The sequence below is a fragment of the Ceratotherium simum genome, chromosome 7 (assembly GCF_057802395.1).
Source record: "Ceratotherium simum simum isolate JZ-2026a chromosome 7, ASM5780239v1, whole genome shotgun sequence".
NCBI classification, from domain to species: Eukaryota; Metazoa; Chordata; class Mammalia; order Perissodactyla; family Rhinocerotidae; genus Ceratotherium; species Ceratotherium simum.
In genome coordinates this window covers 62,865,406-62,883,976 of record NC_141906.1, presented here as the reverse complement: position 1 = coordinate 62,883,976, position 18,571 = coordinate 62,865,406, and the positions used below count along the sequence as shown (strand labels likewise).

At 41.2% G+C, this 18,571-nt stretch overlaps 1 protein-coding gene across 1 annotated transcript in view; it reads left to right on the top strand.

The window, feature by feature from the left end:
• The first annotated feature begins 1,455 nt into the window (after nt 1-1,455).
• PPP2R1B (protein phosphatase 2 scaffold subunit Abeta) overlaps nt 1,456-18,571 on the top strand; it is a 37,833-nt gene continuing 20,717 nt past the window's right edge. The window contains 11 exon segments of the mRNA XM_087433684.1: nt 1,456-1,914; nt 2,772-2,862; nt 3,292-3,392; nt 6,363-6,595; nt 6,901-7,048; nt 12,130-12,285; nt 12,490-12,604; nt 13,043-13,113; nt 13,463-13,597; nt 14,400-14,573; nt 17,183-17,243. Of these exon segments, the coding sequence (XP_087289810.1) occupies nt 1,471-1,914; nt 2,772-2,862; nt 3,292-3,392; nt 6,363-6,595; nt 6,901-7,048; nt 12,130-12,285; nt 12,490-12,604; nt 13,043-13,113; nt 13,463-13,597; nt 14,400-14,573; nt 17,183-17,243 (1,729 nt within the window). The 5' untranslated portion in view covers nt 1,456-1,470.

Below are 18,571 nucleotides of genomic sequence, written 5' to 3'. Positions count from 1 at the left end.
TTTTCTGTTAGAACTACTGCAACAGTGCAGTCCCATGATGTCTTTTTTTTTTTTTTTTTTGGTGAGGAAGATTGGCCCTGAGCTGACATCTGTTGCCAATTTTCCTCTTTTTGCTTCAGGAACATTGTCACTGAACTAACATCTGTGCCAATCTTCCTCTATTTTGTATGTGGGTCACTGCCACAGTATCGCTTGATGAGCAGTGGGTGGGTCTGCACCTGGGATCTGAACCTCGAACCCCGGGCTGCTGAAGCAGAGCACATGAACTTAACCACTATGCCACCGGGCTGGCCCCCATGATGTCTTTTGGCTTTCATTTTGTGCATGAAAACACCATTTTCATTTTAAATCCACCTCTGTTCGTTTCTCATTATCCCCAAACAATAAAAGCAGAATTGAAACACACGTGCAAATGTAGGTACTGAAATCACGTGGCAATACCAGGTTATGAAGTGGTCACCCAAATAATCCGGTATATGCTTATGCAAATCTAAAAAATATTATCAAAATGAAAACAAAATTAAAACCCTAGAGAATACATCCATAGACCTAATTTGAGAAATACTGTTCAGGTCCATTCACTCCCAAACTTCCACTACTATCATATGCCCTATCTACTGTATTTACTTCCAGGAACCCTATGTTTTAAAGAAAAAGTCTCCTAAATTGCATTTATTAATAATTTTACATTTTTATTAATCAGACACAGAACTACCATTTCAAAGCTTGTGATCACCATATATAGTTATCAGTCTAAGCTGCTTATAGTCCAAAACAAACAAACAAAAAGACAGGACATTCTAGTAATTCTCTGCTGCCCTAACAAGGGTAAATGAAAACTTTCCATTAAGTTTTTAAAGAAAGAACTCCCATACCCTCACATCCTCCCACTGCTGCCTTTCAGGACTCTTGGAGTTCTAGGGAGGCCAGTTTAGCCTTTCTTGTACAAGCAAAGTAGCCACTCCACTCAATTTGGAAGGATTAAAGCTTGTCCTAGTTTTGCTTGATTGTTGTACTTCTAGCATGCTAAAGATCTAAAAAATGGGAGGAAGAAAATACAACAGAAGGCACCATTCCAGTACCAAACTGAAAAGAAACACAAAAACAAGAGAGCAGCATGTTTTTAACAGCTTGCATGGAGAAGGCGGAAAAAATATTGACTGGGGAGTTTGGACAGCACTGTTCATTTTCTCTCACCGCCCGCGTTATTTGTCTTATGCAGCAGGAGCCAGATACAATTCTGGCGCACAGGCCGAAGGAAGAGGTGGAGGGGTTCTGTGGAAGCCTGAGGCTAGTGGGGAAATTAGAGCTGGAGACCCACTGGCTCAGGGCCAGGATGAAGTGAGGGGAGGCGCTAAATCTTTTTTCCTCCTAGCCTTGGGCATCCTCTTTGGTCCGCCGGAATCCTAAGAGGACACAACACGGATCACTCAAGTAGGTCCCTGACCCCTTCAGAGCACCACGAACAGGATGAATCCTTGCCCCTGTTTCTTTTGGCTGGGGAAAGGACGCAGGGGCTCCATTCGGTTTCTTAGCCCACCCTTTTTCTGGTGTTTAGAGCTACAGCTCCCCCAAGGGGGACCGGGCGAGGGCCTTCACCAGCCCGGCAGACATCCAGGTCCTCCACCTCGGCGGAGAAGGAGCGCGGGCATTAGCTCCGCCGGCCTGGGCGCGGGGCGGGGCCTGGGCGCGGGGCGGGGCCTGGGCGCGGGGCGGGGCCTGGGCGCGGGGCGGGGCCTGGGCGCGGGGCGGGGCCTGGGCGCGGGGCGGGAGGCAGCAACCAGGCGGAGGAGAAAGAACATGGCGGGCGCCGCGGGCCCTGGGCTCGGCCCCGGGGCAGCGGGCGGAGATGGAGACGATTCGCTATACCCGATCGCGGTTTTAATCGACGAGCTCCGCAATGAGGACGTGCAGGTACTGGCGTCGGGTCGGGGAGCGAAGGCGGCCCAGCCAGGCGCGTGGGAGGGAGGCGGGAAGGCCGGCGCCGCGGTGGGGGAGGCCGGGGGATGGAAAGAGGCGGGCTCCGAGCTGAAAGTTGAAGGGGAGGAGGGGAGCGACCCTTGAGGGGCTGTGGTGCCTCGGCGCGACCTTCCCGGGGAGCTCTCCAGCACCCTTCCTCCCGACCTCCTGAGGCGTCTGCCCGGCGTCCCACCGGTCCAGGCGGTTGTGGGAGAACCGGCCTCCCGCCTGGGCGCCCTTCCAGGCCGTGCGGTGGGAGCGCCGCGTCGAGCGCTGGGCCGGCTGTCCATGTCGACGAGCGGCCGCAGGGAGGGCGGCGCGGGGCCGCGAGGGGCTGAGCAGCCTGCAGCGGCGCCAAGGGGCCCTTTGAAGTGCGGGTGAATGAATGCCTTCCTCTGGGCTTGCAAACCGGCCGGGATCGTTGGGTAGAAAGAGGGTGGGGTGGCTGATGAACCTAGAGGAGTCGGTGTGGCAGCTTTGGGCGAACTTTTCTTTGAAAAGGCGGGAGTTGTATTCAAGCGTTTCCTGCTTCACCACTGCCAGAGTTCCCTTTCTAAAATGTCTCACTCCCTGGATGTTGTATTCTCTTTCATTCATTTCTCTAATGGGGCCTTCAGAGTGTTTCTACTAGGAAATCTTCCTAATGAAGCCGTGTTACGCTGCTCCTGACGTTCCTCCTAGAATAAAATCTAAACTGAAGGTTTTCCTCATTCTTACTCGTACGCCATCTCACCTGTTGGCAACTTTTGTCTTTTGGTCTAAATCACAACTATTTCTTTACTTCGTTCTTCTTTCCACTTTCTTTTTTAAAGCTCCGTCTCAACAGTATTAAGAAGTTATCAACAATTGCTCTAGCACTTGGAGTAGAAAGGACGCGAACTGAACTGCTGCCATTCCTTACAGGTATGTGAATCTTTGTTTAAAGAAAGGCATGGGCATTTCTGTTTTCCAGTGGCTTTCAAAACTTTTAAGTATTTTTTAGCATTTGTTACCCACAGTATTATTAAGTGCTAAACTGAGCCTGATGCTTTTGGGGCAAAAGAAAACAGGACAGGGCATATTGTAATATTGTGGCCAGACATATTCAAACATTAACTGTTTAGCTAATAGTAAAGTAATTGTTGATAATGGGATTATGAATTTCTAATTCATTCTGTAAAACAGATCTAAGACGACTCTTGATTGAGAAGGAAGAAAAGACTGTTAAAGGATTGTGACAGGACCATCGAGTTACATATTAAGTCTCTTCATGTCTCTTCCTAGTTTTATGTGAGTGTCCAGTTCTGGGCCAGCTATCCTTGTTGATGAGTATTGGGTTGTTGTCATTTCCAGATACAATTTATGATGAAGATGAGGTACTGTTAGCTCTTGCAGAGCAGCTGGGAAATTTCACCGGCCTGGTGGGAGGTCCTGACTTTGCCCACTGTTTGCTGGTGAGTATATTCTGCCTGCCCTCCTTCTAGAACTTTTGCAGTATAAATGATACATTGTTTGGTGGTAGACACACTGCAGCATTTTTTTATGCAGATCTTTTTATGGATAGACGCAATGTTAGCTATTGAGAGAACAAATAATGTAGGTACTTTGGACTCAACCCTTTCTTATTTTTTCTGACTATGAATATAAGAACTTCCTCTTTTCTGCCTCTGTAGACTTATTTGTTAGTTTAGAGGTTGGGAGAAAAAGGATTTGATTGGTTTTGTTTGTTTTTTTTTCTCTTGAAATTGGAAATCTTAATTCTCATCTAGCAGTGTCATGACTTTGGAAATGTTTGTTAGCTTTTTGTCTTTGATCGTAAGCATAACGTTTGCTTCTGGCTTACTTTGTGAATTTGATGAGTTCACTTCAATTTAGTTGACATTTATTGAGAGCCTACTATATCAGGCACTGAAGTTACAGTGTTAATGTTAAAGAAGACTAATGTGAATGGAATGAGGTCTCTGTCCATATGTGTCAACAAATAATTACGTACAGTGTTAGATGGAAAAATGGAAGCACATACAAGGTACTCAAGTAATAGAGAAGAGAAAGAGTTAACCTAGGGTGATCAGGGATGACCTCATGGGAGATGATGTCTGAACTAGGTTTTGAAGGATGACTAGGAATTTCGATAGTTGCAGAAGATAGGCATGTATGCTTCAGGGCTTAAATACTGTGTATATCATGCTGACTCTTGTGATTTCTATCTCTACCTTTCCATGGAACTTCAGATATAGCTATAGAAAGAGAGATATAGATATCTATCTGTTGTCTCTATATATCTGCCTATGATTTTTCCACTAGGATGTCAAACAGACATTTCAAATTTAACATGCCTAAAACAGATCTCAATTTTCTTCCCAAAATTATGCCTTTCATTTAGTTGTCCCATCTCAGTAAATGGCATCACCGTCTACCCAGTTGCACAAGCCAAAACCTAGAAGACATTCTTGAATCTTCCTTCCCTCATTTCCCACATCTAATCCATTAGTAACTTCTACAGATTCTATATACATTCCAAATCAGTCCACTTTCCTCCATCCCTACTATTAGCTGGCTCATCTTTCCTCTAGTCTTTCCAGGCCACATGATCTTTCCTCTAGATTACTACAGTAACTTCCTAACTAGTTGCTTTCCCCTCTTGCCTCCCACCTCACCCCTACAGTTCACTCTTCACTCAGCAGATGGATCACTCCCTGCCATGGCTCTTAGAAAATCCACATTTCTGCCTTAGTTTGTATCTTAGTTTACAAAACCTGCCTCTGTGAGCTTATCTCATATCGTGTTCCCTCTTGATAACCTCATTCCATTCACAGTGATCGTCTTTCTGTTCTTTGAATAAACCAAGCTTATTATTGCCTTAAGACTTTTGCCCTAGGTATTGCCTCTAATAAAATGTTCTTTTGAGCTTCTTATGGCTGGCTCCTTGTCATTCAGATATCAACTTCAGTGCATCCTCTCAGAAAGGCCTTCCCTGACCACCCAACCTGAGATTGTCTCCCAGTCACCCCTTATCACATCGTTCTATTCTGTTTCTTTACAGAGTACTCATCACCATCTAATTGTTTTCTTGATTAGTTGTTGTTCCTCTATTAGAATACGAACTCCACTGGAGCTAGGAACCGTCTGTCTTGTTTCTTCTCTGTCCTCAGTGCTAAAATACAACAGTACTCATTTACTGAAAGAATGAGTTGCAGAGGCTTGGAAGCCCGAAACAGGTTGTGTTGCTGGAGTATAGTGTTGGGCTGGAGTAGGCAGGAGTGGTGGTTGGGGGCAGTAGGAAAAGAGCATGGAGAAATAGGCAGAGTTCAAACCAAGAGACAACCTGTATGTGATTCTCAGGAGCTTGGCCTTGTCCTGTGTAGTGATAGAGATTATCCAAGGATACTGCATGAGAGGAGGTCAGAGAAGGTGGGGCAAACATGAAAAGCCTTTACAAGGAGGAAAGCAGTATTTTTTCAAAGGGCTTCTGAAATACCTCTTAGGAAAGCTGAGTACTTTCTACCTCTGTATAGCAAACCATTTTCAAAATGCATGTTAGGTAGACATGCTTCTTTCCTTTGACTAATTATAATTCTGTTTCACTCTCTTGGTCAGTTCTACGTATGGGTTTTGTATTTAGCGTTTGCAGCTCGTGGCGTATGCTGAATCTACCTAGTCCAAATGCAAACCCAGAAAGGCAGAGGTTCGGAGAACCTCTTTTGCTTTTCGCTGGGCTGTGTCGTATTCACTTACTGATCCTAGTCCAGACCAATCCCTTTGGTCTCTTCTCTTTCCAAAGCTGCAAGCAAGGATTCCTACCATCTCTGTGCTCTTCACTTAATTGTTCTGTAAGAAACTCCTGCTTTATATCTGGCTCATGGAAAGATTCTGGATGTATTCTGAAAAAAATGATTTGTACTTAACCTTTTATAGGTTGAATAAGTTGACAGTCTGGAGCTAGAGGACAGGGGTTGCTTCCACCTCCAGGAATGGTAGAATAATACTCCAAAGGCTGTGGACTCTGGCCTAATGAGATGTCATCCTGTATTTGTGGAGCCCAGCGTTGCTCATGTTTTTGCATTTACTCTTGAGGAAATATACATGATCCTGTCTGAATTTGGCTACATATCTTTTAAACCTAGTGATTCAGCTCACAATAATATTAATATTGTGTCAAGTCTCTTCCACTGTGTCATTTGTAGACACCATCTGGGAATTGCCATCTGGGACATGAGATCTTGGCTGTCCTACAGAAATCGTGTCTTCAGGTTGGACACACCATATGTTATCACTGTGTGAACCGAAAGTAACCATTTGGTGTGATGTAGCTAACATTCTGGTTAGATGTACCACCTCCTTTCAGTCACTTTCAAAAGGTGATAATCTTTATCTAACCTAATTCAGTAAATTTTCTTCTCTGGTTTTCTTGTTGGTCTATTCAGCCTCCTTTGGAAAGTCTGGCAACCGTGGAAGAGACTGTGGTTCGAGACAAGGCAGTGGAGTCTCTGAGGCAGATCTCCCAGGAGCATACTCCTGTTGCTCTGGAAGCCCACTTTGTACCTCTGGTGAAACGCCTAGCGAGTGGGGATTGGTTCACTTCTCGAACATCTGCGTGTGGTTTGTTCAGCGTTTGCTATCCCAGGGCTTCAAATGCTCTCAAAGCAGAAATTAGACAGTAAGATACGGTATTTTTTTTTAGTTATTTGGGGTTATTGGGAACTTATAGCTGATGATTTACACAGTACCCTGTTACCAGTGAGTGGCTGATAGCAGGATAGTAGGATTAATGACATCACTTTTTATTGTCCAGTTGAATATACTAGTGGTTTTATCTTTGTCACTTTTATGTAGAAGACTAATCACTGATGTTTGTAAGAGAAAAACCTCTAAAATGTCTTCGTGCACGCGTGTGTGTCTGTTGGGGGGTGTTTAATCAATGGTATTTGACAGGAAATACTTTTCTTATTTTATTTGCTCCAGACACTTTCGTTCCCTGTGCTCAGATGACACACCAATGGTACGACGTGCAGCTGCTTCCAAATTGGGCGAATTTGCAAAAGTTTTGGAATTAGACAGTGTGAAAAGTGAAATTGTTCCATTGTTTGCTAATCTGGCTTCAGATGAACAGGTAAGTTAACTTTTAGTATGTAAGGTACACAGATATGCTCCTCTCCTTTAACATTTTAAGATTTTTTTTGGGAGTTTTGGTTCTCATGTCAGGATCCTTTTTGCAACATTAATACTTATTCTGGCCTACGTAAAGTTTAATATGACCCATCTCAGTGTCCTTATAATTCTTTCTTAACCAGACTATGATTTTCTTTTATGTTAGGAGCTATTAAAAGGAGGAGGAGTCAAAGAGAAAAGGAGGGGGAATCAAAGAGGAAATGGGAGCCGTAATTAGAAAGGAAGACCAAAGCTGCATTAAGGGGTTTCATACCTTTGGGCATTGCAGGCTGGGATGTCATTTAGCAGAGTAATGTTTCTTGGCATTTTTGACTTTCAGATAAACAAGCATAGCATGGTTAGGAAAGCTGTTTGCCTAGCCTCTGCATTCTCTATATGAGTGTTTAGCGTGACTTTGCATAATAGCAATTTTAAATCCAAGGATCTAGATCTCTTTGGTATAGAAATAACAAGAATAACAATAGCAAGCACCTAAATAAAGTACTTAATTTTTCTTAATCTGTTTTAAGTGGTTTACATATATGAAGTAATTCGGTCCTCATAATAGCCCCATGAGGTAGATACCCCATGTTATATGTTAGGAAACAGAGGCACAGGAAATTGAAGTCACTTGCTCAAGGCTGCATAGTTAGCAGTGTTGGAAGTGGGATTTGAATCTAGGCACTGTGGTTCCAGAGTTCACGGCCTTCACCGCTAGGCTGTACTACCTTTGTGTGGTGCTTCAGAGGATCAACCCCCAGAGCTCCTGAACACTAGAAGAGTCCTTTCAGGTTTTTAATTGCCTAGCAGCTGTACTAGAATCACTACATGTGTGTGTGCAGGACTAAGGGTACCAGACACATACTGATGAGTCTCCTTTTCAGATTCTAAATCTAAAGATGGCAAATCTTACTTTCAAAATAATTTTAAAAATTTATTAAAATAACATATAGAAAACACAAAATGTATATATAACTTAATGAATTATCATAAGGTGATGTCATTTTGTAACTATCACCTATGAAAGGAGACAGAACTTGAACAGCCACTATACCCCATGAGCCCTCCATGGGCTCCCTCCCAAACACACCCTCCCCCTTTCACTCTCTGTTCCTCACTCCCCACCCGCTTAAGACTAGCACTTTATCTTGACTTTTATGGGAACCACCTCCTTACTTCTCTTTGCACTTTTTTTTTTTTTTTTTTTTTGTGAGGAGGACCAGCCCTAAACTAACATCCAGTGCCAGTCCTCCTCTTTTTTGCTGAGGATGACTGGCCCTGGGCTAACATCTGTGCCCATGCTCCTCTACTTTACATGGGACGCTGCCACAGCATGGCTTGCCAAGTGGTTCCTCGGTGCGCACCCGGGATCTGAACCGGTGAACCCTGGGCCGCTGCAGCGGAGCGCGCGCACTAAACCACTTGCGCCACTGGGCCAGCCCCCTCTTTGCACTTTTATTGCTCAAACATTATGGGTTAAAACAGCACTGTCCAGGGAGCTGGCCCCCTGGCTTAGCAGTTAAGTGTGCGCGCTCCGCTACTGGCGGCCCGGGTTTGGATCCCAGATGCGCACCGACGCACCGCTTGTCCGGCCATGCTGAGTTGGCGTCCCACATAGAGCAACTAGAAGGATTTGCTACTATGACGTACAACTATCTACTGGGGCTTTGGTGAGAAAAAGGGAAAAAAAGGAGGAGGATTGGCAATAGATGTTAGCTCAGGGCTGCTCTTCCTCAGCAAAAAGAGGATTGGCATGGATGTTAGCTCAGGGCTGATCTTCCTCACAAAAAAAAACCCAAAAAACAGCACTGTCCAACAGAAATAGAATGTAAGCTACCTATTAATTTTAAGTTTCTAGTAGCCACATTTTCAAAAGTAAAAACAGGTGAAATTAATTTTAATAATATATTTTATTTAACTTAATATATCCAGAATAATTATCATTAGAACATGCAGCACTAGCCACATTTCAAGTACTCAGAAGCCACAATGGATAGTGGTCACCACACTGGACAGCATAAGTTTAGAATCCTTATTTGGGATTTTCTTGATTACATTTTCCATGGTATAATTTAACATTTTCTTTTGTCCTCTGTATTTCTTACACATTGGTAGTTGAATCTTGAGTCGGGGGGGTGGTGGGTAGGGGTTTGCAAATGTTTTCTGTCAAGGGCCAGATAGTGAATATTTTAGGCTTTATGGGCCAGACGGTTTCTGTTGTAGCTACTCAGCTCTGCTGTTGTAGCACGAACGCACTATAATAAGTAAACTAACAGGCATGGCGGTGTTTCAATAAAACTTCATTTACAAAAACTGACCATGTCCTGGATTTGGCCAGTGTTTGCCCCACCCCTGATTTAGAGGCTTCATAAGATTTAGGTTTGATATTTTTGGGGCAATAAGATCACTCATAGGTGGAGGTGTACTTTTTATCAAGAGGCATGTAATATCTAGTTGTGGTATTAGAAGCAGTTGATACTCAAAAAAATATTAAGTGCTTAGTTGTAAAATACATGTGTGTGTATTCCCTCTGACCACTGATAGAATTGCTGCTCCTGGCTTATTCATTCATTGGAGAAGTATTTATCGAGCACCTACTACACTGTTCTAGTGCTGGGATACAGTGTTAAACAAGTCATATAAGGACCCTGTTGTCTCATGGAGTTTACATTTTAATGAAGGAAAACAGATAAATCAGCAAAATATCAGGGATAAATGCTATGATGAAAATAGAGTAGGGTGACGTAATGGAGTGATTACAGGGCATTCCTCTAGACGGGCTAGTCAGAAGAGGACTTTGAAGAGGTGACATAAACTGAGACACAAAAGAAAAATACTGGCTATGCCCTTTCCTAGAGTGTCAGAGCTCCAGGAAAAGAGAATCCCGGGAACAAAGGACACCTAGTGTAAAGGCTGTAACGTTGGAACATAGTAGGTGAAAGGCACTGATAAGACACGAGGTAGAAGATAAGCAGGGGCCGGACCATGGAGGGCCTGTAAGCCAGGGTATAGAGTTTGGATTTTCTTTTCTAGGTGCAGTGGGAATACACCTAGATTTTAAGCAGGGGTGTGACTTGATATAATTTATATTTTTAAAAGATTCTGGGTGGACACTACAGTTATGTGTCACTTAACGTCAGGGATACGTTCTGAGAAACGCATTGTTAGGTGATTTAGTTGTTGTGCAAACATCATAGAGTGTACTTACACAAACCTACAGTGGTATAGCCTACAACACACCTAGGCTATTTGGTATGGGACCATCATACATGTGTTCTCTTGTTGACTGAAACGTTATTATGTGGCACATGATTGTAAATTGTAAGGTAGAGAGTGAGAGTAAAAACAAGAAGACCAGTTAGGAAGCTTTTGTAGTAATCCAGGCAAGAGATGATGGTGAACTAGGGTGGTATAGTGAAGATGGAGGGAATGTGGAGATAGGTTTGGAGTTAGAAGTCAGTAGAACTACAATTGGATTGGATGAAGGGAAGAGGAATCAAGGAGATCTTGATTTTTGGCTTGAGCAGCTGGGTGGATGGTGGTGTCATTGCTGAGACAGAGAAGATTCTGGGAGGAGGAGCAGGTGTAGGGGAGAAAAGCAGGAGTTCTGGAAGAGAAGTAATTTTTGTGTGTGTGTGTGTGTGTGAAGGAGCTCAGCCCTGAGCTAACATCCATGCCAATCCTCCTCTTTTTTTTTTTTTTTTTTTTTTTGCTGAGGAAGATTGGCCCTGGGCTAACATCTGTGCCCATCTTCCTCCACTTTTTTTTTTTATATGGGACACTGCCACAGCATGGCCTGACAAGCGGTGCATAGGTGCGCACCCAGGATCCAAACCCTGGGCCACCAGCAGCAGAGCATGCGCGCTTAACTGCTATGCCATGGGGCTGGCCCCCAGGAAGAGAAGTAATTGATTAACAAATATTTATTGGTATCTATTTCCATAGATGATAGTAGTCCCTTGATTTAGCATCATTTTTGGAATCCAAAAGTATCTGTATAGCCACTACCAAGAACGTAGTAATGCCTTTTTCAGCCTGTTCATTTGGATAGAGGGGTGTGTCTTGGGCATATAGTAAGGTATTGTTGATCTACAAGTTTTTAAATTTGTAATATTGTGGAAAGGTGGAGTCGCTGTTATCTCTCTGTTGTCTGTGTGTGTATATATATATATATATGCACAAACACACATACACTTAAAATTTTTGTCCTCTTTCTCCTGGGTACTCATATGTATACATATTTTCTGTTTGTACGTATTTATGATTTCCAAATCTATAGTCTCAATTCCTAATTTCTCATTGATTGTCTAATTTTATTTTCCACTTGCTCAGAGGACATGTAGGATCCCACTGACACTGGCAGTTTACATTTGGAAAGCTGAATTCATTAATCTCATACATTTCTAATTTTTTCTGCTCTGTTTTTCTAGGCTTGGCTACTTCAAAGTTATTCTGTACTTGATCCTCAACATTGAAATCCAACTTTTTTTGTTATTATTATTACTAACAAAATCTTTTAATTTGTTTTTCTGTGTATTTCTTTCCAAGTCATCATCTTATGCCTAAACTCGTATTGCTGTTCCCCCAAACTGAGCATTTTGAAAACAGCTTCCTAAGTGATTCCCTTACCCTTATTCTCTTTCTCTGTTTTGATCTGTTATAAACAACTTGTACAAGCATAGTTTTCTTTTTTATCCCACAACTTATTACAGTGAGGTTTTGACGACATCATTAAAATGTTCTCTTTTGTTCCTTTATCTTTACATTTGCATTTCATCTTCCTTAATAAAAACTGCACTCTAGCCAACGTAATTACTTTGCTGTTCACTTTCAGAACAAAGTCGTTTTGTACCTTTATGGCTTTCACATGCCATTTGAGGCAACGGGAGCAGCTATTTCAAGACATAAAGACATGAAACTGCATATAGTGTAGTTGTTGCTGTTTTTAAACGACACCCACAGCACGGGCCCACACCACACACACTGCCCCATGGCGCTCAGTAAATATTGTCTGACTAACAGAGAGAAATTTTCTTCCTTTAGGATTCAGTGCGTCTCCTAGCTGTGGAAGCCTGTGTCAGTATTGCCCAGTTACTCTCTCAGGATGACCTTGAGGCTTTGGTGATGCCTACCCTTCGACAAGCAGCGGAAGATAAATCTTGGCGAGTTCGCTATATGGTAGCTGACAAATTTTCAGAGGTAAAATTATTGCACTGATACTTTCTAAAGAAAGAAAACACAAAAACCCACAGATTTGTTTTTGTGCCAAAAGTTTTTGAATTAATTCTTCTGAATTGGAAGTGCTTGTGGCTAGAACATATACATGAAGATTACACTGTTTTGTTTTGTTCACATTAATTATTTTGTTAGCATACATCAAAACCTGTACGAATTCTTTTATAGCTCCAGAAAGCTGTGGGTCCTAAAATCACCCTAAATGACCTCATCCCCGCCTTTCAGAACCTACTTAAAGACTGTGAAGCTGAAGTCCGAGCAGCTGCTGCCCACAAAGTCAAAGGTTAGGGAGTTCAGTTGATGTTGCAGCATGTCATTCATTTTGGTGCATTTTTTATGTCAGTGAATTTTGCATGTTTTTTGTTATAGAATATGTTTTCAAATACGTAGAAATTATTTCAATGTGTAAAAATGTTACATTGTCATATAAAGCTCCTCCCTTTATATTTAAAACCAAACAGCCATTTTATCCTGTTTCTGTAAAAAGTAAAAAATAAAAAAAAAGTCTTTTCAGATTGGATTGGTGTGATACACAATGGCATATAGATTGACGAAAAAGTACACTTAGAGTAAGAGCCATTTGTCGTCCTTGGAGCTTATTTTGTTAAACGTATGATTTGATTTAACTTGAAGCTGTTGATAAACCTGGTTAAATTTCTTTATTTGGCTTCTTGTAAATGGCTCTATGTAAGCACTATTTTTTTCTATTTATCTCTTTTAGAACTTTGTGAGAACTTGCCCAGTGAAGGTAGAGAGACCATAATTATGAATCAAATTCTGCCCTATATAAAGGTAAGCCTAACTTTAGTTTATATTTTGTTTCACTCTGCCCTATATGAAGGTAAATCTTACCTCAATTTTTTGTTTGTTTACCTTAAAGCTCTTTGAGTTTAAATGTGGACAAGAGATGAATGGGACAGATATGTTAATGTGTGCCATTGTTATTTATCACTTATTAGTGCTTTATAATTGTAAAATACTCTTTGGTGCATAGGTTTATGTCATCTGACTTAATGGTCTGAGGAAACATCAACTAATCAATATTGAATTAATACTGTCTTTTTAAATGCCTTGGGAAATGGTATGGAAGTTTCTGTTGTCTTGCAAAAAAGAAAGACGTTTAATTTTGATTTTATTTTAGGAATTAGTATCTGATACAAATCAACATGTCAAATCAGCTCTAGCTTCTGTAATTATGGGATTGTCTACCATTTTGGGCAAAGAGAATACCATTGAACATCTTCTACCTCTTTTTTTAGCTCAGTTAAAGGATGAGGTGAGTCTGGCTGTAAATTCTGTTGTCTTTGATAGTCAGTGATTTGGTTTGGTTTTGGTTTGGGGTTTCACTAAAATAGAACACAAAATAGGGATGAAGGGATTTTAAAAAGTAACTTATTTTAAACCAATGACAGTCCTTGTGTTTGGGTGTGAGATTACAAGTCCCCAGAAAATGGGCACAAGGAACCATTCTTATAGACTTAAAAATATCTGTTCATCCTCTCTGCCTGATTTCTGCTTACATGCGCTGGTTTCTTCTCTTCAAACTTCATGTATCTTTGTTTAAAAAGTTTCTTTCATTTAATTTTAAATATAATAATATCAAAATTATAACGATAACTAACATTTATTGAGTAATACTGTGTGCCAGGCACGTTCATAAATGCTTTGCATGTATTGTTACATGTAATCCTCACAACGATCTTAGGAGGTGGGTCTTATTATCCCCATTTTACAGATGAAGAAGCTGAGGCGCAGAGATAAAATAACTCACTCAAGGTCTCAGCAATGGCAGATCTGGGATTTGAATGCATGTAATTTGATTCCAGAGCCTGTTCTCTTTACTGTCCTGTAGACTTTTCATGGAAAATTCTGGTTAAGATCAGTTACATTTGTGTGCTTTGAATTATTTGTGTACTCAGTTTTAAGTATTTCTTCCAAGACTATAGTTTTTTTCACCTGAGTGAATACTTCCTTATTTTAAAATTTATTTAGCAATTTTTACCTCATCTTGACAATAGGAGAATATAGGTCAAAGAACTTGATTTTTATGTGTTCTTTTGGGGCTTGTGTACTTGCAGTGTCCTGAAGTTCGTTTGAATATCATCTCCAATTTGGATTGTGTAAATGAAGTGATTGGAATCCGTCAGCTCTCTCAGTCTCTCCTTCCTGCCATAGTGGAGCTGGCTGAAGATGCCAAGTGGAGGGTCCGGCTGGCCATTATTGAGTATATGCCACTGCTGGCGGGCCAGCTGGTGAGTATGTGTGCTCCATAAACTGAAGGATAGCATCAAATAATGGAGCAGATTTACCATGGCAAGTAGGAGGCCCAGGTAGCTCTTATGATTGTGTTCATTTAGACACGTGAAAGTATGGTCTGTCCTAGTTGCTGGTGGGATGGTTTTTATTTTCATTAGTGCATTAACTTCTAATAAAAAGGTACTATAGAAAGACTTTTCACCTCATTACCACCTAAAAGCAAAGCCATAGAAGAATATAATCAGTTTCTTGATATATGTAACATGGATTACAGAATAGTTAACTGAGAGGAAGAGAGAGTATGGTTTAGAGATAGGTCAGCTTTGATTTTTGCTCACGGCAGCTTCCCTGTTTGCCTGTATTCTGAGCAAAATGTCCCTAGTTACCACTTTTCCTACATAGTGGTTAGAGGGAGTTGAGGAATCACCCTATAAAAAAGCAGTATTAAAGAGGAATCACCCTATAAAAAAGCAGTATTAAAGTTTGTAATGCTAGGATTTTGGCCAAAGTCCACATTATCACATTATCTGTTACTGTTTGAGTTTCATGATTAGTTTTACTCTAGCTAATACCATGTTAATTAAAATTTCAATGCTGGATTTTATAGCCACATCTTTTCCTTTCTTTTTCTGTAGGTGTCCTAGACAGTTCTAAGTCTGATATCCCCTCACCCTGTTGGTAGCACTTATTACAGTGTATTGTAACCGTCTGTTAACATCTAGTTGGCGAGATAGACAAGTGATCTTTTAGGGCAGGGCCTGTGTTCATTGTTGTATTTCTAGAGCCTGCATAGTGCCTGGCATTGTGCAGGCACTTCACATTTGTTGATTGTTGAGTAAATGGCTACCTGAATATTTGTTGAGAAAGCTCATAATATCATGTCAGTTTACAGCTCACGTTACTCAGTTTTGTTTCCCCACTCTTTCGCCCCCGCTTCCATTCCTTTCAGATCCCAGCATGTGGGATTTATTTTTTTCTTTTCTTGGACCACTGAATTTGTATTGCTAATTTTGGTATATAAAGTTTATGAAGTGCGGCTTGTGCATGTTGGTGGCATCATATATTTTATAAAATTTGAAGTGTCCCATTCTTCAAAATGGATGCCAGAGATATCAGTATATAGCTAATAGGGTCAGGTGAAGTGATCTTGTCACCTTTCTTTCCTCCGTCACTCCCAAGTACTAAGTCTTCTTTTGTTCTTCACTGGTGACTGTCATGGATCACTCTCCAGAGTGGAAAGCAGCAGTGGCTAACTGGTTTGCTAAAGACTGGAACAACTGCCCAGAGGAGAGGGTGAATTTTAGTACCATTTCTTTTAACCTCTGCTATTCCTAGACTTGGAAAGGCTGCAAAGGTTGGTAGCTCTATGGAGGAGTATGGAAGCAAGGCAGATGATGACTTTGGCTAACTCGTATTTGTCTAGCAGGGGTGACATGCATCAGTCATGAACATTTTGTGATACAGCTTCAACTTCTTGTTAGTATTATATATTTTATCATAATTTTTTTTGTCTGTAAAGATTTTTATATTAGGTAGTCAATATATAAAATTCTTTCAAGACTTTATGTATGGCCTGACTTATGGACCATGGTAAGTAAATGTAAAGTTAAACCACAAAAATCAGGAAATAAAAGTTAACTAAGACTCAAGAAAAATCCACAACCTGAAATGAAAAAGAAATCTTTGAGAGTTGATGTGGTAATCAATATGCTAAAACCAGTTGATGATATATTATTATAAAGCTGTTTTATCTTATTAAATAAATCACTGTTTTCAAAATACTGAAACTATATTACATCTCTTTATTTAAAATATATAATCACTGGTCAGAAACTTCTTAGTATCCAAAGAAGCAAATGACTATAAACATGTAGACCTCAAAAGGGAGGCACTAGGAAAGCATATATCACAGCATTCTCCCACATGGTACAAAATCCCACAGAGACAGGTCTGTGTAAATCAGCGCCAGGAGCCTGTTCCCAGCCTGTGCTGGAGTGGCCACCCGTTGACAGGAAGAGCAGAGCTCGGAGAGCCAGGACGGTTTCCCCGTAACTCTGTGCTAGGGCCACTTCACCGGTACTCTTGTGCCTGCTTTATTCTCCCTCCTCTGCTTTCTCCCATCCCAGAAATACTGTCTTTAATTGGGAGTATCACTATTTCTTAATGTCAGTTTCTTCATCTTTAAGGATATATTATGATATTAACCAAAAAGGGAAAAAATTAGAAAATTAATATTATTGACAGGTATTTTCTTGGGTAATTCATTTTTACAAATAATCTAGAGATTGCTTGGCAGACTGTCCACACTGCATTCTTCCTACTCATCTGCAGTACGGTGTCTGGCTCCTGGCCACCCTATTCTCTTCCACTTAGCAGGGCCTGGGCCATCTCACTTACGCTTTTCTTTGAGATTTCTATCCAATAAAATAGATTTATAGTTGTAAATCAGATCCCATGGTATTCCTTTTCTGGCTGGTTCATGAATTCAGCTTATTTGGAAATCAAAGTTTTTTTAGCTTTCAGATCACTTTGGTGTAATATAAATAGACCATCTTGATTTCTAAACTTTGGCGATGTATATGAATGGAATCTTCTATATCCATAGGGTGTGGAATTCTTTGATGAAAAGCTGAATTCTTTATGTATGGCCTGGCTTGTGGACCATGGTAAGTAAATAAATTAAAAACAGATTATTAATGGAAGGCTCATGTTTTTGCATATATCTCATTTTGTTCTTATATTTTCTTTTTAGAAAGGAATCCTAATCTGATCAGATATTTTGCCTTACCAATGTAGGGATGAAGAAAGGCTTTGATTAAGGTCCAGTTAGCTTCCTCTGAACACAAATTTGACATTTCTATTTTTTTCAATCTTAAATTTTATTTTCTCCATTAAACAATCTCTGCCTTGTTTCTTACTCATTCTATTACATTATTTTCAGACTATCTCTTTTATATGTATACCTGTTCCTTTCTTATCCCAAGTTCTTTTGGTCGACCATGATGTCACTGGTGTCTTCAGCCACTATAGACTGGGTTGGACAGGGGTTGGAATCAGATGAAAGGCCTAGGGGGACAAAATGGCTACTTGGGTTCTTTGAGGTGACATAGAGAAAGAGGTATACATTGGTACAGTAAAGGAGTCTAGGAGTGGAAGACGTCAGCTGTACCCTAGGACAGAGAGTGCCCAGATTTCTGGTTATGGTGAAAGGCAGGGTTACTGCCCACACCCTGGCTGCTGCTGCCTTCACGCTAGGAGAGGGCGAGCTGCGAGCTCAGGGCAGGGTCAGATGGGACAGAGTTTAGAAAGTAGGTTTTTAAAATATTTTATTTTCTCTTTGCATTTATGACATAATTCACTTCAACAATCACAGAATCTTTTTCTTCCAGTGCCACAGTGTTACAAATGAAAGCTGGTACTGCTGCTTATCAAAAATATAAGACAATTGATGTTTTATATAAAACCACTTCATATGTTAACTTGTTAGCAGTTATGTGTTTTTTTTTGTTTTTTGGTTTTTGTTTTTTTGGTGAGGAAGATTAGCCCTGAGCTAACATCCGATGCCAATCCTCCTCTTTTTGCTGAGGACTATTGGCCCCGGGCTAACATCCGTGCCCATCGTCCTCAACTTTATATGGCACGCTGCCACAGCATGGCTTGACAAGTGGTACATTGGTGTGCGCCTGGGTTCGAACCTGTGAACCCCAGGCCGCCGAAGCGGAGCGAGCGCACTTAACTGCTACACCACCCGGTCGGCCTGTAGTTACGTGTTTGACGAGGTCTCAGGTCTCTGTATCTCCTCTTGTCTGTCAGGCACTGATGGGTGGGAGGAGTACCCTCTGGACCAGTGAGGTCCAGTGCCAGGCCCCATGGCCAGAGCTGGCAGCTTCAATGTAGTCTGAGGCCTGTTCAGATGAGGGCCCTGGGGGCTTATCACATGATGTTCTTTGAGCTTCAGTTCCATATTTTGGTCAATATGATAGGCATCTTGTTT